Source organism: Chaetodon trifascialis, chromosome 3 (genome assembly GCF_039877785.1).
Source record: "Chaetodon trifascialis isolate fChaTrf1 chromosome 3, fChaTrf1.hap1, whole genome shotgun sequence".
NCBI classification, from domain to species: domain Eukaryota; kingdom Metazoa; phylum Chordata; class Actinopteri; order Chaetodontiformes; family Chaetodontidae; genus Chaetodon; species Chaetodon trifascialis.
In genome coordinates this window covers 24,116,624-24,143,488 of record NC_092058.1, presented here as the reverse complement: position 1 = coordinate 24,143,488, position 26,865 = coordinate 24,116,624, and the positions used below count along the sequence as shown (strand labels likewise).

General features: G+C 43.1%; 3 protein-coding genes across 5 annotated transcripts in view; 1 reads left to right on the top strand and 2 right to left on the bottom strand.

Moving 5' to 3' along the window:
* cyld2 (cylindromatosis (turban tumor syndrome) 2) overlaps window positions 1-26,865 on the top strand; it is a 105,438-nt gene that overhangs the window by 78,520 nt on the left and 53 nt on the right. The gene's annotated exons all lie outside the window — the stretch shown is intronic.
* gata1a (GATA binding protein 1a) lies at window positions 19-4,149 on the bottom strand. Its single transcript, XM_070959026.1, has 6 exons — window positions 4,046-4,149; window positions 2,314-2,548; window positions 1,725-2,219; window positions 1,047-1,192; window positions 800-925; window positions 19-680 (listed from the first exon to the last, which is right to left on the bottom strand). The coding sequence occupies exons 2-6, from the start codon at window positions 2,525-2,527 to the stop codon at window positions 393-395; spliced, it is 1,269 nt and encodes a 422-aa protein (XP_070815127.1). The 5' UTR covers window positions 2,528-2,548; window positions 4,046-4,149; the 3' UTR covers window positions 19-392.
* hcfc1a (host cell factor C1a) lies at window positions 12,249-25,927 on the bottom strand. Of its 3 annotated transcripts, none has more exons than XM_070958419.1 (28): window positions 25,785-25,927; window positions 24,414-24,614; window positions 23,684-23,832; window positions 22,053-22,213; window positions 21,739-21,947; window positions 21,339-21,423; window positions 21,112-21,218; window positions 20,832-21,011; window positions 20,487-20,729; window positions 20,220-20,368; window positions 19,934-20,116; window positions 19,625-19,846; window positions 19,113-19,217; window positions 18,772-19,006; window positions 18,295-18,431; window positions 18,054-18,201; window positions 17,701-17,921; window positions 16,765-17,590; window positions 16,455-16,603; window positions 15,884-16,018; window positions 15,576-15,783; window positions 15,137-15,412; window positions 14,944-15,050; window positions 14,717-14,851; window positions 14,442-14,627; window positions 13,985-14,282; window positions 13,822-13,885; window positions 12,249-13,716 (listed from the first exon to the last, which is right to left on the bottom strand). In XM_070958419.1, the coding sequence occupies exons 2-28, from the start codon at window positions 24,607-24,609 to the stop codon at window positions 13,677-13,679; spliced, it is 5,154 nt and encodes a 1,717-aa protein (XP_070814520.1). In that variant the 5' UTR covers window positions 24,610-24,614; window positions 25,785-25,927; the 3' UTR covers window positions 12,249-13,676. The 3 variants fall into 3 exon arrangements, with proteins under 3 accessions (XP_070814520.1, XP_070814521.1, XP_070814522.1); XM_070958420.1 differs by having other exon boundaries at window positions 18,790-19,006; XM_070958421.1 differs by lacking the exon at window positions 25,785-25,927 and adding an exon at window positions 24,947-24,992 and having other exon boundaries at window positions 18,790-19,006.

Sequence of the window (26,865 nt, the reverse complement as noted above, 5' to 3'; positions counted from 1 at the left end):
GCCCTCATGACTCCAAGCAGAATCAGTCACACACACGTTTTATTATTTTCTCTGTAGAGTTTCAATATGGTAAAATCAAGTTTGCAAATTCAAAACAGAACCAAAGTCGAATTTCACATTATGAATAACAGAGGGACTAAGACTTAGGTACGGCAGTCACATTAGATATTTGTGTTTGTATTTACAGCTGACAAAGTCCTTTACATGACTTCAAACAAGCACTAGAATTGGTGCTTCCCCCTAAAATACAGTGGAAATAAACAGAAAACCTCATTCACAAGACACCCAGTGTAGAAACACATATGTACAAATTCACACAAATAAGTGGCAAGCGAGCGAGCGAGTGAGCCGATTCCTAATGTACACAGCTTTCAGGTGCCTGTTTTGTCCTTTCACACCAGTGTGGGCACCATGCCAGTGTTGAGGTGGTGTGTGTAGGGTAAGGAGGTGGAGGGATGCAGGGCCGATGGTGTTGGGATGAGGTGCGGTGTGTGACTGTAGGTGAGGAGGGTCCCGGGGCCGAGGGAAAAGGGCCCACCGTTGCTGTCCAGGGAGGAAGGCTGAGTCACCTCTGAATACGGCTCAAACATGGCGGCCTTCTTGCTCTTCTTGTTCTTGTTGGACACTTTTCTGTTGCGCGTTTGAATGCCGTCCTTCTTCATGGTAAGGGGCCGGTTGACCTGGGAAAACATAAAAATCAGCTTCTAAGAATTTTGCTTTGCAAGCAGATTTTAAATGCAGTGCTGTGCAGACGCTCATGGATTTTTTCTTAAGAACATAGTTCTGAGTTTTGACTCACATTGTGCAGTTTGAAGTAGAGTCCACATGCGTTACACACAGGCTCCCCATTGGCATTGCGTCTCCACAGTGTTGTTGTGCTTGTGTGACAGTTGGCGCACAGCGTGCCGGCCCGCTTGCTGACAATCTGAAACACAAAAAGAAATCATCAGGGTTTCTAAAGTGCTTTGGCAATGATTCATTACTTGTTGAATATTTCACAAAGCCACCTAGAAAGACGTGTCAGCGTGTGTCTCACTGGGTCGTACCAGTCTCTTCTTGGGCCGGATTAGTGGTCTGTTTTGGCCGTTCATCTTGTGGTACAGTCCACAGGCGTTACACAGGTAGTGGCCTGTACCATCCCGACGCCACAGAGGGGTGGCTGTGGCTCCGCAGTTAACACACTCCCTGGCCTCTGTTTAAAAAGCACACAGGTGTTACTGTACATGGAGCATTTTGTTATTAATATAAAATGCTGCCTGTACATTTTAGAGACAAATTCTCCCTGAAATTAAAAAAATGCAAAGGTCTTACTGTGACTAGGATAATATATTGAGATTATGTCTCACTATTGAACAAAATTCTTTTTTTGACAAAGTATCTCACCACTTTGTGTCTATTTGTTAATTCTTCTGGGGCTTTCAATCATGTCACATGATCTTCCTCAGTGGATGCATTTGCCCAGTTGTCTTTATACCATAGATGGTCAAGTTCTATTTTTCTGAGCACTTAAAGAACTAAAGAACTCATCCATGTTGCCTTAAAAGTTGAGATTGAAAGCTCATCTTGATCTTTTTTTTGGGAATGTGACCATCCACCATGGCAGGTCGTGTGATGTGATGGAGCATCGAGCAGCCACTAAATGGACCTTGTGGTGAGATTGTTTTGTCACCTGCTGTTTCCAAGGTTAAAGAAGGAGAAAATGACACATCTTAGTGGATTCTCACCTGGAGTGGATATCCGCATCTTACTGTGGAGTTTGGGTGAGTATGAGGGGCTGATCCAGGATCCAGGGCTGGAGTAGAGGGCAGCAGAGTTGTACTCCTGTGGACCTGTCATGTACGAGTTATAAGGGCTCAGCATGTGTGGGTGGGAGTGGGACGTCGGAGTGTACACAGTCCCAGCAGCAGGGGTCAGATTCAGGAAACTGCTGGCCCCTGACCCCCCCAGCGGGCTCAGGCGCTCGGCCTTCAGGGCCTCCTGAAGCCGGGGGCTCTCCCTGCCCGGAGACGGGTATCCGTCTCTGGAGGTGGTGAGGGAGGAGGTGATGCCAGGGGTGTAGAGGGAGGTCGGGGTGTGTGAGTGCAGCGGGGTCTTGCCGAGGGGGCTGCTGCTCCAGGTGGAGGCCGAGGGGTTGTAAGGTGAGCTCAGGGAGTGGCTGCTCGGCCCGTCCAGCAGCTGGAGGTTGCTGAGGAGGCTCTGCGAGGTGAACACCTGGCGGACTTTAGAAAGTTGGACAGAATAAAGTCAGATCATGATTTGGAGGGTGGATGAGAAGATAGATTTGACGGGTGACGGTGGGATGGGAGCACTGACCCGAGCCGTGTCTATAGGTGGATGGCACTCGACCATGGCTTGGGTTGGAAAAGTAGGAGGACGGGCTGGTGTAGTCCGTGTCCTGGCTGGAGAAGAAGGCCTCTCCCTCCTCTCCTGGAGGCAGCAGGCCGGGCTCAGAGGAGAAGCCAGCCAGAGGATCTGAGCTGAGCAGAGTCGGAGACACCCAGTGGGACTGCTCTGACGGATCCTCCATGCTGACACAACAAACCTCAACCTAAAGCACGACCACAGCAGGCATGTGAGAAAACTACAGTGCTTTTCAGATTTGTGTCGAACGCATACTCAGAGGATGATTTCTCAAAAACTGAAAGCTGGTATTTTTGCTCGCCATGAAAATGCATTTCACAATCAGCAGTTTCTGATTTATGCTAACTTTGATTGAAGCAGGTAATTTATCACCACACTCTTCACATCGTAACAACAATCTAAGTTGAACTTATCAGTGACAAGATCTCATTTGACAGCAGGCTTCTTCTGTTAAACTTCCTTTTCCTAGAAAAGGAAGTTTAACAGTGGCTGAAAGTAAAACTAAAAATAAATGGGTCTATAATTGTCGTGATGCAGATAGTGACCGAACGGTTACTCGGTGGCCTTTCCACTGTAGGTGTGCCACATAGAAGAATGCAAAATATATGTCCTCAGGGACACCCTGCAGGACAAACAGCGCAACAATGAGATAAAAACAGCTGAGCTATGTTTCTAAGTGAAAGCGTTCGGTCACACTTCATAGATTATGTGATATTTTCACACCACTCGTCTGAATTTATGTGCGACGCTCTTATCATGTAATTGTTCGGTGATGTTGCCTTTTGACAATTTTTATATTTTTATTTTTGTGACATGTGAGGGACTTTCTAGAGATGGAGAAACTAATTTGCTGCCATTCAAAAAATTAATAAATAAATAAAAATACAGCTTTAAAAAAACTGGAGAAAATTGTGAGAGAATTGAGAATTGCAATAACAAGCATGGCCACTCTCGCTCTATATCTTTAAAGGAAAAAGAAGAGGCTGATAGTGTCTGATAAAATCGGATAGACAGCATTATTATAATGCTAAATATATCCAGCTCCACAGATACAACATGACCCTCACCTCATCATCTGATTAATAGAAATCTGTAAGGGTTGTGGAGAGCTGATCAAATGAGAAATGATCATGCAGCCATGATCCCATTTTGATAGATTTCATCATTTTGAACTAAACAGCTTTTCAGATATACGATTCACACAAAAACATGCTTAATTAACTTGAGGTTTAATTATTATCCCAGATGAGAGATTAATGAATAGGCATTTAGTGCATACTAATACATATACAGAACACACATGTAACAGAAATTAGACAAGATATTAAATTAGATTTGAATTAATCTAACCTCAACTCAAATAAAAGCATGATGATGATGATGAATTTTATCACTCAGTGGCATAGACCCATGGAAATATGTTGAGGAAAGAAATGTAATAATGAATTACAAAAAAAAAAGAAAAAAAAAAAAGAAAAGAAAAAGGAAGTCACACTAGTCACAAGTCACAGTCAATCAGGCAATAAATGGCCTGAGGTGACATTAAACCACACCAGTGAAAGTTTGAGATGCATAAATACGCGTCCATAAACTGGATATTCTTCACTAAGTTGACTGGATGTGGGTGATACTGGTGTCTACCGACAATAAGACCAACGAGAGAGAAAACCGAGGGGTCGCCTACCTGAGTGGAAGCCACAGACGAGCGAGGTGAGCTGGACTCAGGGTTCAAGTTATGTAGCCGGGAGGAGGGAGGCGCAGTTTCGGCTGAAGGCTACAAGAACTACTGTACTTCTCCAACCACCAGTGAAGTTTAGGGCTAAGAGACAGTCTGTGGGAGGGGTCGGGGACAACTTTTTGAAAGACACACCTCTTCGGTCCAGAGAGGAATAACTTGTATGAGAGCGGATGTGACATATTTACAACTCTAAATGTAAAATTGTGTCAAATTGTATAATTCATCTACAAATAGCATAAATAATGGTTGTCATGTGAGGCTTTTGGCATCTGAAGGCAGTAGGAAAGGTGAAGGTGTCAGCTTTAAATCTTGGTTCCTCTTCCTTTATGGCTGTGTGTGCTGGCAGTGTAGTATTGATAACATGTTTGTATCTCTGATGATTCCCACAGAGAAGTCACTGTTTATAAAAAGCATATCAGCATCAAACAATTAGGCATCGCTGGTTGATAGAAATAGCAGAATAAGTCTATCACGGATACACACGTACATGTGTTATAAAGGACATTTGAGCTGTTGCTCAAAGGAAAGGCAGCGAGCATGCAGGATGAGCGCTTTTTGTCTGTTGATGAAATGTGCATACAGGCCCTGATAAGACACACATGGAAAAGAGTCGACAGACATTTGAACAAAGCAAATATAAAATGCAAAGACTCAATTTCTTTGTGGTCCAGCAAAGCTTAGAGTGGAACACAGTAATGCAAATTGGGAAAGGAGCTGCAATCATGGGGGAGAGATATGGTCTGGACACGGACTGACTGTGCACAAGACCGACACTGTGTCAGTCATTTGATAGTCAAAGCAGCTCCCTAACTTTCCTCTCTCTTTGTTCATTTACAGTTTTCAGGGAAATCAGGGGAGGAAAACAGTTGGGGAGAATTGAGGCTTTTTTTAAAATTTGCAACACTGGACTTTTTTCTTTTACTTAAGAATCCGCAGTCGTTAAATTAAAATGATATCCTCATGACGTGTTGAGGGACAGTTGAACTGCATCAGTTAGGCCAAATGCAAATATGTATATACATAGGTCAGCTGTAACTGTGGCACAAAAAACTGTTCATTGAGTCACTTATTTCCCTAAACTTTTCTTTATTTCTGCATTTTCATTAACGCCAACAGAAACAAACTGCAGAATACAGTAAAGGTCAGCAAGGTCACAGGTTTTGACTGGGGGGGGGGGGGGGGGGGGGGTGTCAGGAAACACAGAGTCATACTGAAATCTCCTCTTCATCGGGGCCGTAGCTGCCATCGAGGACACTGAGGTTATGTCCTTTTGATTTAGAAACCTGTTACATGGATAAAGTTACATTTGTAGTGAAAATCAAGTGTGGGAGTACTCTGGTACCATAACAATCACCTGACTACATCAGCTTACGTTTAGAGCTCTCCTACGTCATTTTTAAGCGGGGTTGGTTATCCATACTTGCATTTTGTGCAACATTTCCATCAAAATGAGACTTTGTTTTGGTCACTTTTGAAGACAAATGGTATAGTTAGAAAAACTACCTGTTAATCATTTTTCAAACCAAACCAGGAAAAAACAAACAACAACAAAAAACAAACAAACAAATAAACAAAAACAAAAAAAAACCCCATAACACTCCCTTATCTATAAAATCTTCATCCAGGATTCTTGACAACAGTATTTCTGAAATTGTGGCTAAAGTTCTATTCTTCGTCCCATTTATGTGAAGTTTTTTACTGCATAATTGCATGGAGGCTGTTGCAAGTTTATTTTTACATTAATTTGATAGAAAGACTTGAAAAGTGGAAAAAAAATGACAGGACAAAGATACAGATAGATACCCTTCATGCCACTGCCACAATATTAATTACTTAATCTATAGTACTACCAATAATAATAAGAATAATTTGCTGCTGGTTTTTGGGCTTGTTGGCACTGTTGCCTCCGTATGAAGTGGATTCTCTAAACTGTCTGTACACGTGAATGTGTCCGACAGACCTGTGTCGCCTGCCTCTCACCCAGTGCATGCTGGGTAGGTTCCAGTTTGCCTAAACCCTGAACAGGATGTATGTAATATATATTGTTTTATCAGTGTCTTAGTTTTCTTAGTGCATTTGTTTTCACTTGCTTCTGTGTGTCTGTCTGTGTGCAGTCTCCTGTTGGGGACTGAATGGGAATGAGCTGGGCTGCTCATGGAGCACATCGCTCTCTGTGAATGAGAGCGATATTATGAGAGTAAGAGTGAAATGAGGTCTCAGAGGTGGCATAGTGGACAGCTAGGCAGGGATGTGGCTGCTGCTGCTGTTCAAGCTGGCTGCTCTGCTCTGATAAGAGGTAATCAAGATGAAAAGAGGAGGCCAGGAATTGCAGGCCCGCTGCTCACTGTCATACAGCAGCACAGACATACACACAGATTTTGCTGGTGGTCGTGCCATGTAACTCATAAGGCTGCAAACACACATGCACAGACATACGCTCTGTTGACAGGATCTCGACAGAAGCAGTTGGAGGAGACACTGGAACGTCTTGTCGGACAGTTGGGAGGTTGTGTGAGCCCGCTGTAGCTGGGTGACGGATGGTGTTGTGTGTCACCAGTGGACATTGGGGACAGCTTTCTAATTCCCAAGAAACAGGCTTCTGTGTAGGCGGCGGTCTTATCTCTGCCATGCAGGGCTGCAGTGACATACCCAAGAGAGCTCTCTCTCTCTCTCTCTCTCTCTCTCTCTCACACACACACACACACACACACACACACACACACACACACACACACACACACACACACACGGACTAACCTCTCCATCTTTAGTTTTATCCCCTTTTCACTCACATATTTAGTCAACAAAGAATGACTAGCATCCATCCGGCTTTCTTGGCACACATCTCTGATCTCTATATGATGTTCTGCGTATCAGGCATTGTTTGAGTGTGTTGAATCTTGCCACTCCAGTGGCACTTGTTGAGATATCATAGCTTTTTATATTGCTGATTTAGATTAATCTTAGTACTCTGCTGCACCTCTGAAAGTCTCAGCAGGACACAGATATGCAAAAGCATGTGAGCATCACCACGATGTGTGTAACTGTAACAGCTTTTCTCTCTTTTTTTGACAGTCATTTCTTTTAGTGCAGCAGTATGTTCAACTATTGTTTTGTTGATCATTTAGAATATTTTCCTTGTTACTTTTTACCCACCTAGAATCAATATTTGTACATGTTATGTATTTCTTTATGTCAGTATCTACATTTTGTCAATCTTATGCTTTATGGTATTATTCTAAACTTCTCTAACTAGTCTTCATCCAATTTTCCCTTTTATTTCCCCTTAAGTACCTTTAAGGTTTATAAAATCATCTTCCACTTAACCTGACATTAGTGTCATATATTGTCTATAGATATTGGCTTGTTCCAGCTCTTCACTGAGGCTATATGATGTTTGCACTGAGCGAAGCATCCAAACAAATGACGCCATGTGTCAGCATCATTACATCAGATGTAAAATATTCTAGATAACATGCATCATTTTATAAACATTTCTCCATTCATCCTGCCAGATTTGGCATTTTTGAAAACTTTGACATCTTTGAGAATTTAAAATACACTTCTGTGGGTTTTAACACTGTTTGGCTGCACAGGGTGTCTTTGGAATGACTGAATGAGTATTTGTATAGGATTTCCTGTTGTAAACTTCAATTATTAAACCGAGAATTTTCATGAATATTTAAAGTTTTATTGTGATATTTGTCTAGCGTGATAGTAACAATTTTAAAGAAAGTTAAATGTATTTCATGAAGGCAGATTAATTTAAACTTGTCACATATTACTCTGATTGAGAGGAGAAGCCAAAACAACACAATGCCAAATGTGGGTAAATACAAGCAACTATAAGTTTTGGTTTTTTGTTCCCTGTGAACACAGCTTCACATTCAGTTAATCTGGTAGAAAACACCTCCTGACCACTCCAACAGAAAGGAAACCTTGAAGACATGTGAATCACCTGCTGCATACACTGCCCCCTAGTGGTAATTTAAAAAAACGTTCTATCTATCTATCTATCTATCTATCTATCTATCTATCTATCTATCTATCTATCTATCTATCTATCTATCTATCTATCTATCTATCTGGTTTTGCATTAAAGAGGTATTCATTTCTATATCCTCTGCTTCATTTCTTCATTTAACTGTTTCTGGCCTATTTTAACTTCTAATGTGAAATCAGCTGTGTGTATAGGTTGTGACAGGACAAAGAAAGAAAGAAAGAAAGAAAGAAAGAAAGAAAGAAAGAAAGAAAGAAAGAAAGAAAGAAAGAAAGAAAAACATTATCAAAGGAGACCAAAGTCACACATTTATCACACATCCGCCACCAAACTAACCTATTTTTTTCAATGAAAAACATTGAGGACACTGACATTTCTGGGACTTTAAACATTTTTGAAAGATTTTTTTGAGGTGTAGGAACCAAAAAGGCGTATAAAATCACATTAAGTTGCCATTAAATTGATCCATTCTAGTACTTTTAAACTCAATATATTTAAATGTAACATTTTTTTTCTTTTTTTTTTTTTTCAGTCGCAGATCTTCAATTCATGAGCAGGCAGTACGTTGATGTAGTGGTACCAAAGATTAAACAGTCTTAATGCAGTACACAATCAGTTGAACTTGTGCGGCATCAAGGGAACTGTAGTCCTGGGTATAGTGGACTACAGGTTAAAGACATCATGTCTGTAGAGAGTCAAAAAACACTATGCACATCATATACACACAAGAACACGAACAATAGGGATAAACGCTCATTGAGACGCAGTGGTTGCTGAGCAGTGGGTCCAAAAAGCTCTCTTTGCTATAAACACCTGCCAGCATCACGCCCTCTGTGAGGAGTCATCAGTGTTTCTAACATCTGACTATGGTCGTGCTTAAAAACACGTCGTCTTGCAGCCACCGCGATACACGTCAAAATTACGTGGCGCACTTAAAGGCATCAGCAGCGAAAACTCGGGTGGAAACAAATGTAAGCAAGAGGAGACATGGACGGGAAAAGTCCCGGCAGCTTGTCACCTCTTATTTCACCTGTTGCAATTTAAAAAAGAAAGGAAAAAAATGCTGCTCTGTCAAAATGTGTTTCACTTTCATTTAATGTTTTATTTCTAATCTTTGAAGTAAGTCCTGATGGATATTCACAAAAGTGTAAAAGGTACTTTTTTAATACAGGAGAGAGAGATTAGTGTGTTAGGCTTACCTGTATTGTGTGTGTGTGTGTGTGTGTGTGTGTGTGTGTGTGTGTGTGTGTGTGTGTGTGTGTGTGTGTGTGTGTGTTTACACAGGGTGAGCAATTCCTCCTTCATGGACAGAAACTTGTATTGCACCACTGTGGGAGCTGACTTCCTTCCCACAATGGTCAACCCAGATGGACACACAGACCTGAAAGTAGCTCCCGGTTCACCTGCCCAGCCACAGTGAAACACATACACACACCTGTGTAGGAACAGAGAACTAACACACAGGACATAAATGTCTCCAGAACACAGCAGGAACAGAGAGGGTCCAGTCTCCAGTCAAAAGAGCTCCTGATGATTGATGCCACATCCAGAGCTGGTGTCTGTGTTTTGGAGGGGTGGAGGATCCAGCCCAAGGCCCGGGGCCCATCTGACTTCCCCTCACTGTGCTGACTGACTGATCTGAGCAACCAGGAGGTCAGTGAGGGCTTGTGAAATAGTGAAGCACGGACACACGACTCAACTTTTTTTTTTTTTTTTTTTTTGAAGTCAATCTCATTTTCACACTAACGTTTCACTCTATCACATCAGGAATTTCAAATCAAACACCACCTTGGTCAGTATGCTCCCCTCAAATCCAGACTAATTTGCTGGTTTTAGAGGTTTAAAGATGCAATGTGTGAGAAATGGCCAGGATTTTAGTTTAAAATATTCAAAAAAAATTAACCGACACCATCAACAGAATGTGAAAAAGTAGCAGCAGTAGCAGAGATCTCTACTGAAGTTAGCATGCTAACCAGCTCAAACCACTTTTTAACAGGAACTTTAGAGATTTTCACATGTTGTTCTATGATGTAAAATACGTCAGTAAATACCCAACTCATGAGTTTTGGCTAAACTGGACTGCTGAGGACATTAAATGTCATCATGGCGAACACGAAACTCGTCTGCTCTCGAGTCCACTACCACAGCCTGGTTTACGCTCATGCTCTTCCAAACTATTCCAACTAAAACTTTCAAACTTCAAAATGTATCAATTTCTAGTCAAATGAGTATAGTATAGTGAGTAGGACGCTGAGTAGGATGCTGAAGTCATGTGACCGTGGCATGCTATTAGCTTCATGCAACTTTCTTCTGCCAATTACATGTACGCTTCAACAATCATCAAAGTTGTGTTGATGTATGATTATCTTGCTGAACAAAATGTTTTCTTTGCAATAGTTTATTTTCTGCAAAAATCCAAAATTCAAGGCAATCAGGGCAATGCTAAAATACATACCCTACAGACATGTCTAACTGAGCTAACCAGCTAACAGCAGCTAGCAGCTATTGGCAAAGATAGCAGCAGTTACTCTAGTGATATGCTGCCCCCTATCTGTTTGGAGTACCATCGACAGGTGGCCACGTCCTACACATTGTGCAGTCTAGCCACAGCCGGAGTTGATCATTTGACAATTAATCGGCAACTACTCTCATAAATAAATTTCATTTTCAGAAAAAAATAAGAATCACTCTCTGCTTCCAGCTTCTCCAGTGTGAAGATTTGATGCTTTTCCCTGTCTCCTGCCATTTTAAATTGAATGTCTTTGGGACAAGACATTTAAATACATTACTTTTAGGACACTCGAAGGTATTTTACACCATTTTATAACGGACTGTTCGCTGTTCCAAAAGCAGTTGAATAGAATACTTAACTGTAAGAATGCATCTGAAAATGTTCATTTGTGGTTTTATCCCACACAATGTGCTCTCTGCCATTGGGTCAGCAGTGTTCGATGTCTGCGGTAGAATCATTCTTTCCTTGCAAGTGCCTGGCAGACATGGGAGCCGAATACTTCAAAAGAGGATCAAGATGTGGAAGAGCTACTCCTGAAAGCGTCTCAGAGTGGCTTACAACAGGTGATCCACTTTTTTCCCATTTGTAGTGAAAAGAACCAAGACACAGCATATCTCTATGTTTAACATGTTTATTTTTTTTTGATGATAAAAGATACATTACTCCCTACAGTACAAAAAACACACATTGGAAAATACAGGACATTTCCAGATAACCTGCAAACAGCCGAGAGAAACTCGCAACACCTGTGAGTGCTGAGAGCAGCACTCGTCCCAGTGTGGGAGGGAAAGTTCAGAGAGACCTCGGCACTGCTGATGATGACCTATCTAACATGGGTGCAAAAATAGTGACCCAGCAAAAGTACTGTGGAAGGAAAGGACACAATTGTATACCACATGGAGAGAGGAACAAACTCATTAAATGTTTTTTCTTTTTTCTTTTTGAGAACCTTCAGCTTATGGTCTAACTTAAGGCATCACTACTAAAATACACTGCTTTTGCATGCATGTCTAGTTTTGTTCAACAGACACACTGACACGCACAAAAATTATGAATGCATATGAGGAGAAAGTTCATTTCTAGAAAGAAATCGGGAGAAACCACAAACGGGAACCAAGGTGCCAGCCGGAGAAAAGGCGGCAAGCAAAAGCCTCAGCTCTGATCTTCCTGGCAGTTACCATCACAACTGAATCTGCCCTTGCAAAGTAGATACACACTCATGTCCAATCAGAAACCTTCTCCCTGTACAAGTCTGTATTGTAATGAACCTAGCAGTGATTCGGACTCCTACAGTGAATCAGCTTGACAGAAGCAAATTAGAACAATCAGGGAGACTATATATATTTATATATATATATATTGTTTCTTTTATAAGTAAAGACACAAAAGGCAATCAAGATGACCAACATGTAAAAACTGTTTGTTACAGGTAATTATATAAAAGGCCAAGATGTTTTGTTTTTTTTTAATGTTTTTTTTTTTTTTTTTAATTCTTGCTCTATGAACGAACTAATTTACATGTGAGTACACTCCGGCTATGTAACCTTTCTTCCCAAGACATCCCCATTCAAAGACATACGGGTTTACACGTCACAGTTAGCTTGCACACCATCTGTAGTCTGAAATACAGAGCCATGGAAGGAAAAAATTAAAATTTATTAAATGGATTCACATACATCAATAGGATAGGGAAAATATGTCTACTAATATAATTTGCCATTCTAAAAATTAAAGAAGAGGTGAGACACCACATTCATGAGCATAAAACGTGTAGGACAACTGATCGGGATATTAGGGGGAAGGTATGAAAAGACCAGATGTTATTTTTCCTCATACCCCATGAAATTCCATGTTTGGCAAACAAAGCAACACAAGCATTGAGTAGTAAACAAAGTAAAAACTCTGCTCTCCCTGGGTCCACTTCAAAGTTCCCTTCAGTCCTATAACCTCTGCAGTTCTACTAGGAACAAATACAAAAGTCTCTCGTTCATTTCCATCCGTTAACATCAAGAACATACAACCGACTGAATGAAGACTTTTAAAAATATAGTGGCAACCTCAACACAGTCACCCAACTTCCCACCAACACAAACTATGGGGATGAACAACAGTTAAAAAAAGTGATGTTTTTAAAAATGCACACAACATACACATACACACAGGAGAAAAAAAGCTTAAAAAATACAAAAATAAACTACACAAAAGATCTTCAGCATCATTGCTTGCTAATTTTTTGGGAAGATTTTTTTTTTGTGTGTGTGCTGCAAGTCTCAGTCCTAGTAAAGTCTGTCGTTCATTCTCTACAAATCTCTTCCTTGGTCACTCTTTTCTTGTCCACTTTGAAGTGTTGGGCACCAGTCCTCATCTTGGGGTAAAAAGCGCACAGTGATGACATTACCAGGAGACTGGAGTCCAGTATGATGACTATAGACTTGGTTCTCGATGAAGCAAATTTGTTTTGAGCAAAAAAGAAAGGAAAAAAATGATGTCCTCTTTCGTTGAGGACAAGTGCTTTATTTGTTTCCATACCGATTTTTCCTCTCACCTAAACTAATGCCTCCACAGCCTTTTTTTAACACTGTACATCATTTCATGTAGTCTCTCTCTACATCCCCCCGGGATTCACAATAAAAAGGAAAAAAAGAAAAAGAAAGAAACATTGCGCTCAGGCTGGCTCCCAGTTTGTGAAAGATGTAAATGCTTCTCTATGCTGCTCAACTACTGAAACAAGCCAAAAATAGATGTTACACGATGGAAGGGGATGTGACTGAAAAAGATAATGTGCTTCTAAGTTTGTGTTGCTCTAAAAATAGTACGACCAACAGAACGGGGAGGAAAGAGGGTTTTTATCTACAGAAAACATCTCTCAGATTGACTTTCATCTCGGCTTCATACGGCTGTTCTGCCTCCGTTGCTGTCTTGATCTGAGACTTGAGGGTGGAGGATGAGATTAGGATGAGGATGAGGAGGTGGAGGAGGGGTGAAGGTCAGTCTTCCTGATAAAGGACAGCGAGTGGAAAAATGGGAAAAAAAAAAAAAAGACTGGGAGGGGTCTCTGGGCAAACTCACTGGTCCGTCCTTGCTTTCTTTGGACCAGTAGCCTTACTGCAAGAGTACACATAAGACCAACATAAGTAAAGCATTTTATTCATCAGTGTCATGTTAATTTCTATTCCTGTGTGCAGTCTGAAACATGAACACTGTACTTACGTATCAGGAGAGGTGCCTGGTCTTTTGGGGGCCGGTTTCGCAGAGGCAGCATCTTTGCCAGATTCTACAAAGCAGACAAATGGTTACGATAAATCTCTTCATGCGTGAATGCATGGCTCACTTACTGACATTTGAGCAGTAGTTTTTGAATCTATGTTCTAACCTTGGAGCCATCGAACTTGGGTGGCAGGACCGTAGCCCTTCTCATTGCGGGCGGCAATGCGGAAGATGATGGCTGGTTTGGTGGTGTAGTCGATGTGGGCGTTGGAGAGGCTGGATGACTGCACCAAGCAAGAGGGGTTGGGTCCACAGTACACGCGCATGAAGGCAAGCTGTGCCGGGGTGGAGGCCTTGGCTTCAGCTGTCTGGTTGCTCTGAATGGCCAGGTACACGGAGTACTCGATAATCTTGCCTGACGTCACTGAGGGTGGCTCCCAGGTCAGGTGGGCACCATCTGGGCTCTACAGAGGCACAGTCAACAAATACTGCTCAGTGCCTGAAAGCATGGCTCATGAGAACAGCTGCTGTTATCATCATGTTTTCCACACCTACACCTATATGTCAAATCCACAACTAAATGAGAAGAACAGGAAGCAAAGGGCTTTGCTGGTTGTGTTTACCTTGCTGATTTTGATGGCGCAAGGTGCCCCTGGGAAGCCTGGTAGGCAAGTCTTGAAAGCAGAGATCTCTGAGAAAGCTCCACGGCCGCAGGCATTGATTCCAGCAACACGGAACTTGTAAGCTGTTCCAGGCTGCAGCTCCATTTTCTTCATCTGGCTGTAGTCTGGCATGATACCGGAGTCATCCTACCATGCAAAAAAAACAGATTAGAGATGCACTGACCACAACAACCATACAGTCATGTAAACATGAGAAAGCCTGCTGAGACACTCACATCTCCTTGAGATTCATCCGCTGGCACATAGAAGTGGGTGACAACCATATTTGTCACTTTAACAATTCCAACATCAAACCACTGATTCTCTTTCTTTACAACAGGCTTCACTGGAGTTGGCTGAGGGCCTTGCTTCTGTAAGACAAACAAACAATATACAGTCACATTTCTTCTCTCTTTGACCTAACTCGAGCAGTCACATGTTCAGTTACACTACAATGACTCACCTCTCCCTCGATGCCATTGGCGACCTCTGCTAGAGCGGCTGCTGCTTGCAGCTTGGCTGGACTTGCCACCGATACAGAGGGTGCAAATGTGCTTGACGGAGCAAGTGCTGAGTGAAATGAACAATACAAAAAGGTTACCCTACTGTACATGAAGACATCCAAACTAACAATCAATGAGAACAGGAAGTCTTACTCTCAGCAGTGGTACGTGGCAGAAGCGACGCCACAGCACTGGTGACTGCGGCAGCCATCTCATTGTGTCCATTGCTCTCGACAGAGGGGTCGTTGAGGCTGTCGGCAGGGGCGAGGCCTTCAGTGGGTAGGCTTGTGTCTACGGTGGCCTGCTGTGCAGCAGCCTGAGCTTCCTGCAGCTGTTGCTGCTGTTGGACCAATGCAGCAAGCTCCTGCTGGGTCAGCATGATGGGGATGTTGGTGGGTTGCTGGGTCTCTCCAGTGGAATCACCCTCATCTGTAATCCAAAAATATGTAGGAATTCAGACTGACTACAAGCATTGTGTAAAATCACTCTGGAGACTGCAGTAGCTATGACAGCCAGACCTTGAACTTACTGTTCACAATCAAAGCAAAGTCAGGAGAGAAACTGGAATATGCGAGACTATGGTTGAACTCACTCATTACGGCTTGCTGAGCTGCCTGGAGGACAGCCTGGATAGCGAGGGCTTGAGCTTCTTCAGTGGCTGCTGCCTGAGCGGCAGCCTCTGCTGCTGCAGTTACAGCTAGCTCCTCGTCCGACAGCCCCGTCACCATGAGTGTGGCTCCCTGGCCCTCAGACATAAGCTCCGAGGGTAGGTTCAAGGCTGTTGCTGTTGCTGCTTCTCCCTGAAAGAAAATTACAGGTCATACAGATGCTGTTTGATTGAGTGAACTTTTAAAAACGTCATGCCAACAGTGGCTTTGGGTGACATTTTACTGTATTTACTTCTGCTTGAGTCTCCATTGCAGTGCCGCCCTCCTCAGCAGGTGCAGCTTCTGCTGATGCCGTCTCATCAGTTTGCATGGGTTCCTCTGTGGAGCTGGCGGCAGTGCTCACACCCTCTGTGATAGATGAAATTGACTGGAGAAAACAAAATAAAACATATGGATTAGTCACAAGTAGGGATGCCCCACTCACATTTTTTGTTTTGTGCCAGCAAAACAGATTGTGGATTGTCTGGGAACCATATCAGCCAATACCCATCATTTTTTGTTTTGTTACAGCAGCTGGTATAGTAGTATATATAGGTCAGTTTGACTGCTTGTAGTGTACTGGGCACTCCACCAGGTGGCAACATAACCTCAGCTATCGCTGTGAGACTGTTCAGTACAAAGATCCCCAAGTCAATCTACTTTGTTTGTGATTGTGTCAACAACATGCTTTTACTTAGTCTGTTCAATGCACATGACATGCAGCCTTAAGACAGACATCTGCTGAACAGTTTATTATTACAGCTCCTCAGCAGTGGTGGTTAGATCATTTGCTAATTCTTCCCATAAATTAGTGCATTTCTTACAGGTACAGAGGGTCCAGGTGCCGGTGTAGACTGGGTGACAGTAGTGATGGCCCTGCCCTGGGTGGTGGTAACTGTGCCAGTTGCTGCAGTGGTGGAGGCTACTTCTGTGCTGCTGGTATCTTCTGCTCCTTCCTCCGTCTGTTGGGTTGCTGATGATAGATACAAAAACAGAATTTAAGTTTGATTTCAAAGCGGTAAATGAACTACTGAGGGCAAAAACAAACTAAAAGATGACAGACACTGAAATTACTACAGGAATCAGGAATGATGTACCATCGTGAGCCAACAGTTACAGTATATGTGGGCATACCTGAGCCTTCACCTGTCTCCATGCTGCAGGTGGCAGTGGTGGCTGTGTTGGTGGTCCCAGTCTCGTGTGTTTCACAGGGTGGGTTGGAGCAAACCCTCTGGACCAGGCCTGTAGCTGTGCTGGTCTGATCACCTCCCATGCTGGAGGTGGCTGTGGACGGGGTGTTGGTGGTCCCTGTCTCGTGTGTTTCGCAGGGTGGGTTGGAGCACACCCTCTGCGTGGTGCCTGTCTGGCCTGCATTCATGTTAGACGATGCCTGGGTGGCTGTGTTGGTGGTGCCCGTTTCGTGGGTCTCACAGGGCGGGTTGGAGCACAGCTGCTGGACTCCTCCCATGCTAGACGATGCTGTAGTAGCTGTGTTAGTTGTCCCTGTTTCATGGGTCTCACATGGTGGGTTGGAGCACACACGCAGTGCAGACATGTTTGAAGATGCAGTCGTGGCTGTGTTGGTGGTGCCCGTTTCATGGGTCTCACAGGGTGGGTTAGAGCACACCTGTCCTGATCCAATTGTGGCAGAGGAGGTGGTTGCTGTGTTGGTGGTTCCGGTCTCATGGGTCTCACAGGGTGGGTTAGAACAGACTTGTCCTGCTCCAATGGTGGCAGAAGAGGTGGTTGCTGTGTTGGTGGTTCCTGTCTCGTGGGTTTCACAGGGCGGGTTTGAGCAGACCAGGGTGACGGTCCCAGAGCCCTCTCCAGCTGCTCCAGCCTCAGTGGAGCTGGGCTGCTCAGAGGTTGGGGAAGCCAGGATGGACACTGGTAGATCCTGCACTGGCTGAGCTTCTACACCACTTGGAGTTGTGATTAGTGTCACCTGGGTGGGCTGGTTCTGGCCAGAAGAGAGTAAAGTCATTCAACATGCTTTTCATACTCAAAAATAAATCATTTTATTCTCTCTCCCTCACGAATCCTGTTGTTTTACGAACAGCAGGATCTTACCTGCACTGTGATTGTAGAGGAGGGCAGTGTGGAGGCAGAAGTTAGGCTGGTCTGAGCAGTTGACACAGTTATGGCAGATGGACTGATGACCTGGCTGGACAGGGTAGCGATGGTTCCCAGTGTGGTGATGGGGGTAACCAGGGAGGCATTGGAACTGTCCACCGTGCCTCCTGCCAGGCTAGTGGACACTGTACCAGTGACTGTCCCAAGAGTGGTGACACCTGGAAGGAAGATAAGCGGCATTAAAAAATAAAAAAGTTCCAGAATACATCGTATAATGTAAAAAAAAGAAAAACTTTGATAACATGAACGTCATCCAATAATGAATACTGAACAAACATAGTTACTCCTACCAGTAGTCCCTTTGACAACCAGAGTCGTCACAGTGGGCTTCACAGCAGACACTGTCACTGGTGTAACAAGTCGAACGCCACCCACTGTGCTCATGGGCACGGTGCGCAAAATAGTCCCAGGCTGCCCAGGAGCACCTTTCAAAACCACCTACAAACAAACAATTCAGAATTAGTCTCTTAAGTTGCAACATACGTACACAGGCAGCACATCAAAGATGATATCTGCACAAGTCAGTTTTACCTGTGTCAGTCCCTGTTGGCCAGCTGCAGTGGCAAGTTTGGGCACTGCAGTGATGATTTTACCAGGGGTTCCAGTTGTCATCACCTTTGTGGTAAGGATTGTGATAGGCGTTTTCATGCCTGCACTGCTTGTCACACCTGCAAAGACAAAAGCGTGTTAATCAAGACACACTACCCTTAAATCAGACCTTGATTATCTTTAACCTGCAAAATTTGGTTTATTCACACTAACTACCAATATGTTTAAGACATTGCAGGAAACAATATCAACTACAATCAAAAATGAGAATATATCAGTACTTCTGTTATGGCATACCATCATCACTCATTTAGAAATTCAACCAAGTAACAAATGTAGAAAATCATTTTGATCTAGATGTTCATTTGCTTAAGGTTTCTCCAGAAACTTCACCAATAGTATGGACATATTAATCTGAGTCATAAATGTGAGTGCTGATATGTAGTTGTGACACAGTACACTTGAGAGAGTTTAGACCTGTGGCTCCAGGCTGGGTCATGATGGCCGACATGGGGATGGTCTTAATAATGGTGGTGCCCTGCTTAGTGGTGGTCGGAGAGACGCCGCTGATGTTGAGGATAGTGGGCTTGTTTCCTGTGCCCCCTGCCTGGGAGGTCGTGATGATGGTTGTGGGCTTGCCATCTGCAGATGTCACCAGTTTCAGGATGGTGCCGGCTGGGAGGGGACCCTTTGTCTGGGGACAGAGGCGCATGTTATGTTGGGAGAAAGACATTTGGTGCCTGTCTCAGGAGTTTTAAGCTATCTCCTGTTTTTTTCCTGCACTCATGCAGATAGCTGACCTGTATGATCTGTGTGAGAGGGTTAGTGGAAGCCTGGCCTGTGACAGCTGATGTCTGCACTGGCTTGGTTTGTACCACAGACATCATCTTGCCAAGGTTGGAGATCTGCCGACATAGGAGAGAGACTCAAGTTCACGAGTCACCAGAAAACATCGGACAGCACAGGGGAGATGGACCACCAAACTGGTGGATCCATGAATCATTCTAGCCCTAACTGACCGACAGTCATGCAGATCACTAAGAACATGCTCCCTGTTTTCTTAGTAGAGTTCTCCAACAGTCACTGTAGGCCAACTTTTACTCCCTCCCCCACTGGTTCAAGCTCAGTGCTTGTTGTTGTCATCATCTTGTGACAAGACACAAAAACCAACAAAACACACACACACACCAAGTGTGACAAAACTATATCTACAGAACCCATGATTTACAGCATGCATGTAAAAGCACCTAAGGGTGCTCGGTGTCAGTTTTACATTGTGTCACAGAATTTCCACAGAGTGCTGTTTTCTTACCAGAGTGCCACTGCTGCCCATGGTGAGGGGGCTCTTAACAAGGGTAATGGTCTTGGTGACTCCTCCCACCACAGTGGTTACCACCTGGGCCTGTTGGGCCACTGTGACAGCACCAGACTTGTGCACAGTGATGATGGGTCTGGTGGTGGTGGGAGAGGATGCAGTTGCTGTGCCCACCTGGGCTGCAGCAGTTTTCAGCATCCGGGTGGCCGGGTTACTGACCTACAACCACAACATTATTTTAATTGACCTGTGACAGGCAGAAATGCACACAATGTTAGAAATTAGCATGTTTAGTAGGGTATCTACCATGACTGGAGAAGCCACTTTCACTGTGGTTGTGCCAGGAGAAACGGCTACTGTTTTGAGAATGGTGGCACCAGCAGGAACATTGAGGACTGTGCCTGCAGAGGAGGGCGGGATCTTCTGTGTTGCTGCAGCTGCTGCAGCTAAAGCTGCCATGCCACTCATCTGAGGGCTACTGCCAATTGGCTGAAAACAAAAGTAAACAACTGTAGAACACATTTGCTCATCTGACAATGATGAATACTTCAAATCTTAAACATGATAAAACGCAGTGCAATATCGCTCATACCGATCCTTGGGTAGTCTGGGCAGGCACAACCATTCGGACACCTGGAGGAAGGGATGTCACAGTGACAGGGGACTTCCCAGGCTGGCTGGGGCGGACTGTGACAACAGAAGTGCCTGTGGCCGACTGTTGAGCTGCAACCTTCAAAACAGCTGTAAAATAATGGAACCAATGATTAGACCTATGTGGTTGTGGAGCTTGCTGGTGTGTTGACAACAATGGACATGAACGAGTTGGAAAAGGGGAATCATGGGGCACTGGCGTAATTACCTGTCTGTGGTAGGCTTTGAGCAGAGGGTGCTGCAGCAGCCGGTGCAGGGCTCTTTGGAGAGTTCACAGGCTGCGAGGGGGTTGCACTCATGGCTGGTGAGGCTGCAGCTGGAGTTGCAGGGATGTCATATTTCTGCAGCTGCAATAAGTAGGTGTCAGCAGTTGAGACGGCACCCCAGCTCACTTCCAGGGAGTTTGTGTTGGCACGGACTAACTGCACCCTGGCAGGGGCATGAGGTCGCTCTGGACAGGAGGAAGACAAGAAATTAAAAAAGACAATTATGACAACCTCAGCTACTTAAATCAGTCTAAATTACAAGACCAATCATGTTACAGAAAGCCTACCTGTCTCTAGGTACCAGAGGTCTTTACAACAGACTTGGTTGTTCCAAGCTTTACGATAACCATCACGGCCACTCCAAACATAAAGTCTGGAATTGATGGCCACAGCACAGTGGCCGGCACGGGCCCTGGGGATGTTGTCCTCAAGAGTATCCATCAACACTGTCTCCCAACACATGGTGTCTACAGAAAGAAATGTGGTACAAAAATGATCATGAAGCCCATTTTATTGAAACCTTTTCAAAGTGATAGCTACCACTATATGACACAGAATTACACAAACCAAGATTTAGGCAGGCAAGAGTGTTTGTGCACTTCCACTCCTTCTCGTGTGTGGCCACTTTGACATCGTCCATTACCAAAGGAACCCATCCTCCAAAAACATACATCCTGCACATTGAGAAAACAAAAACACAGTGAGATACGGCTACTGAACGCAGCGTGTTCTTATGGGAATTCAAACATGAGTTGAATTATGAAGTTATTAATTAGGAGCAGCAATCCTCTTACTTGTTTGTGATGGTGGTAGCAGAGTGAAGACTTCTGGGGAGCGGTGCTGTCCCGCTTACTGATGGTTTGTTCCATGTCAGGGTATCTAGAGACAATGACCAGCAGTAGGATGTTATACAATGTTTTCTGACATGCAACATGATACATTGCAGCATAAGGCAAATTCACACTCTCTCACACACACACACACACACACACACACACACACACACACACACACACACACACACACACACACACACACTCTCTCTCTGAAAGTGTGGGATTCTTAAAGTGACGATGTTTGATCTCCTTTGATCCGACTGGGTGGAAATAGCAGCCCTGTCTCTGAGTGGCATTACCAGGACAAATTATAATTGTTGTGCTGCCATTTTTCCCATTCACACTCCTAGAAACCTACCAATATCAAGTGTCCACAGATCTCCAAGACGACAACCGCTCATCCCTCCATAGATGATCAGGCGAGACTTCCTGCTCGTCTTTTCTGTGTATACCACAGCAGTGTGGCTCTCGCGGGGAGGAGGCAGGACTCCATATGTGATTGGAATATCCCATCCAACCACGCTGGAACCCGCACGAAGCTCAAGTGTGTACAGATCATTCAGGTATCTGAGAATGAAAAACACAGACATCATGAGTCTCACTCATGTCGCTGGTTGAAACAGAATCTCCAACTGTCGTGAAGGACCCTCCTGTTGGAAGAAACATCTGTACCTGGGAATGTTGTTTTTTGGGTCCTCACTGTCATTGGCTAATCCACCAAACAGGTAACATTTGTTGCCAACCAAGGAAAAACTGTGGCCAAGACGAGGACATGGGGGGGGACCATTCTTTGGGTTTTTTGCTTTCAACTTTTTCCATTCCCATCTGCTGGCCTGTAACAGAAACCGTGGTCAAAACAACACATAGAAATTTTTCAGGTCATAACTATGCTGTAACAAACAAGTCACAAGTCTACCTGATTGCATATTCTGACATGTTGATTGTAAGGATTTAATTTTCTTTACCACTAATTTCTCAGACTGAAAATTCACCTGTGTTGGAATGTACTTATAACCAGAAATAGAGCATGTTAGTGATTTTAATTTCCTTCACTGTAGAACAAGTGAAGCTTTTACGAGCAGGAGAATAAAGACATGCTTTTATACTTGTGACTTAAATTGTGTTAAACCAAACATAATTGAGAAGTAGAATAACTCATGCTAATTAGCATCAAGCTAAGTTACTAACTTTATCACCACTTTAGACTTTCCCTAAAAATGTGTCTTCACTGGAGTTCTTGCCGCAGCTGAGAAAGTAACCATTTAGCGAGCTGCTGGAATTTAGTGAACCATCTGATTTCTGAATAAGGAGTTTTGTAAAGCAACTCTGAGGACGGACTGAAACCTTTGCGCTGCATTGAACACTTAATTTAATTCTCTGAAGTGCAGTCAGAATCAACAGACTCAATGGCACTGTCACAACTGTGCAACATGTCTGCCTGCATGTAGCCATTAATATCAACAAGCACAGTAGTGAAATTTACAAATTGCAAAGATGAACTTAATTTGTTTTATCTGCCTGTTATTGTGCTTCTGTAAACAGCTATAACATAAAATGAAAATTATAACGGCTTGACTTTGATTTTCCAATATCTACAAGACAACCTACATGTAAAATGTTTTTGTGTCGTATACATGTTCATCTTCACGAGAAGAGAAGAGAAGAGAAGAGAAGAGAAGAGAAGAGAAGAGAAGAGAAGAGAAGAGAGAAAGTTATTTCAAATAATACTAGCGAATCTGGAAAATTCAGGTTTGAGGTGAACTATATGTAACCCTGCACTGCATACTGTTGTCCTCAGGCAACTTTTTTTAAATTCCTACTCACAACAATGTGTAATGATATGTTTGTAAACGACCGAATAAGGTGCAGTGGGAATGATGTATCGGGGTGGGAGAGAGCTCTTTTCGAAAAAGGTGAAGCGGGATCATGTTCTGAGTGAATCTGAGTACATGTATATGCAGTTAGGCTTCTTTTTAGAGTTGCACTGTGCTCAACGAAGGACTTGGAATGTGATGTAAAATTAAACTTTTGGTCAACGTTTTTATGAACACATACACTGAAATTGACAGGCAGCAGACACAGGGGCACTCTACAGGTGAAAGCAGCCAAACTGAACAGTTACGATCAATGACTAAGACTGCATGCTGCACAACCTGAATGTTCTGCACAAATACTATTGAAAACTAATGAAAAGAGTGCTTATTTCTGACATACTTCACTGTTATATTCCAAAATAATATTTCTTTTTGTGACTTAAACGTGTAATTTGCAAACACTTCAATATCTTCCTGTAGACAGATTACCTGTAGCTCATAGAGATCGTTGCTGTACTTTCCATACTCCACCATTCCACCAAACACCAGCAATCTTGTGCCATCACAGACAAACCCATATGCAGCACAACCAGGGGGAATGTCACCACGGACTGCTGGGATAAACCACTGGTTTGTTGCTAGAAATTTAAACACAAAAATGGCAGTGAAGTTATCAGTTGAGGTTTACCCACATCAAGTTATTTCAATTATGAAAGAAGTTAATGTTATGACCTAACCAAGGCTGGAAATTCCTGACTAATATATCCTCTAACCAACTATCTTGTTAACACTGGAACATAAACCAAAATCTGCATTCAAGGATGGGAAGACATAAACTACATTTGTCTGAATTTGTCTGTCCTCACTGGTTTATGTGCAGGAAATTGGGGCAGGGGATATGCTTAAACCAACCAGCATCATCCATTTTATTTTAGCCCGCCTTTTTTAACGTGTATTAACCGCGATCTCCAGCAGAGGGAGCCGCATTTGATCAGACACTGATCTGCTGGGCCTGCTGAGGCCTATACACTACTTAATTCTGCACACCACGAATCGATCCTCGGGAATAATAAAAAAAACAAACAAACTCATTTTAGGCGAAAACTGAAAATGTATCGTTTGTTTTTATATAGTTGCCATTTTTTTACTGTATGCTTTCGGCAAAAAATAAAAATAAAATAAACAATCGATAAAGTTGTACATTCAAAGTTACTCTTACCAGTGTTGTATACATGTAGTTCATCCACAATTCCTTCGTTTCCACCGCCAAAGACAACCATAAGCTCCTTTATGGCCACAGCTCGGTGTCCATGTCTGGGCCGGGGAACAGGACCGGACCATCCGAGTACCCGCTTCCATCGCGGCTGCAGAACCGACGCCGTGGTCCCAGACACCGCGGAGCCAGGGGCAGACATGACTTCTGCCAGAGGGAATAATAAAAGAGTATTTGTCTTAATTACTGAACTAATCGTGATATTTCACGTTGACGACCGCAAACTCAGCCGCATCATCTGACCGTGCACTGTAGCTAACTTCTAAAACAGTTTGTGTGACCACAGACGCTGAAAAGCCTAATAGTTAGCAGTTAACGTTAGCTTTTGCTAATGAATACATGCAAACCAGAAGACATATCAGAGTAAGCTTAACGTTAATGGCTTTCGAACAAGTACTGGTTAAGAATCTGTTGTACTAATGAAATCTTTCCAACATATACGTTGTGTCTTAGCTAGCTTAACGGTAGTTGTTTCTAACCATTGAATTCAATCCATGGAAGCAGCCATCTTGCAACCAAACAAACCCCCGCTAACGCCACTGCCAGTCTGAAAAATGGCGGAAGCGAATGAGAAAGAAAAATACATGATGGCTAGCCAACTACACCAGCAATGAAATAAACTACAATAAAAATCAAACTGAATAACCTTGTAGCGGAGCAACAAAGCGGATTGGTACATAGTTTTAACACAGCATTAACCCACAGTAAAAACCCCTTATCAAGAGTCGGCTATTTTCATGCCTCTCTGGGAGTCGCCATATTGTAGCTAGCAAGCTTAGCATTCTCTGCAATCCTTTTAACACAATTATTACCATTAGAAAAAACTTAAAGTTTTCTTTAACAGTTGCAGCAGCGTGGAAACCACATGTCTTAAGCCCCTTCGAATGATTTGCTGAAGTATATTGAAAATCTAAGCGTACTCGTAGTATTCAAATGGTTAACGTTAGCTATACTCCGTTAGCACTAGCGGCTAGTGGCTCAACCTAATTTGCACAAGCTAACAGCGTTAGCTAAAAGGCAGGCATCTGTCAAAGCGTCGTCAAATTTTAGAATTAAATGCAACGTAATTTCGCCTTATTTTGATATGCATATTTTACCTGATACAAACGTAGTTGCAACACCAGTCTTAGAACGCAGCTAAACGGAATTAAACTGCATAAACAGAGTGTTATTATGTTTCATGCCGTCTCTGGAAGCAGCCATCTTTTCGACAATCGGCCTAGTTCTATAGCTCCCACAAGAAAAATGGCCGGACGGTATGCCACAACAAAACATAACAACCCAAAAAAGGCGCAAATATTTCAGATTTATACTTACTTATTTCGATGCAGTAATTGCAAAAACAATGGTATGTGGTCTGATCTTGCGGCAATAATCCAAATTCATTCGATTTGTGAAGAAGTATTTCCTCTCATGCCTGCCTGGAAGCTGCCATCTTCTTGACAACCAGAGGCGGAGGAAAATGGAAGAGAGTTGGCGTCACCCAAAGTAAACATGGCGACGGAAACCCACTCGCTGACCATTTCAGACAAAAACGGATATACACTATTTGTTATTTACTCTTCTGAATAGGCGAGGGATGGTCTACATAGTGAGGTGCTTCAAAGAACACGTGAAATCTATATAAAATAAACATATAGGGAGTTTCAACAAATTACAACAAGTTGTGTTATGGCACTAGGCTTATTGTCCCTTACTAAAGATGGCGACATCCGTGCCGGAGCAACTTTTATTTTAACATTGTACGTGGTGCTGATTTTATTCCGCCATACACCTACTTAGACACGTCAATGCACGCACTATTATAGTGTAGAAGCACTAATTTACAGATTTAGCGCTCACACATATTAAAGTTGACACGCCCACATCTACCATCACTGCGCCCTCCACTGACACAAGTGCTGCGTTACTAATACATCAGTAACTCCAGCGTCTCTGTCTTTTCTGAACACTGCATCTTCAGCCACATCTCACAACTGGGCTCATACTGGAAATGCAAGACAATGTTCTCACATATCACAGTTTTAGAGGATTATTAAACTTGTTTATCTAATTTGGTTTGTGGACATAAATCCACGTGTGGTCCAAGGTCTGGTTGAACAGGTGTATTCAGTTTTCCCCCAAAATGAAATGGCAGTCAAGATAATCCCCATTTATTTTAAAACTGGCCTCTTGGATAATATTACCAAAGGCACACTCTAATTTAGTTACAGAGAAATGAGGAACATTATTGTATTGTATTTAATTTTTTCTATTCTGTATCTTGTATACTTCTATACTTTTATTTTGACCTCTTTATGCCACTATACTTGCTGTTTGTAACTTGCTGGCTGTAATGACTAAATTTCCCCAGTGTGGGATCAATAAAGTCCTATCTTATAGTATTTGACACATTAGC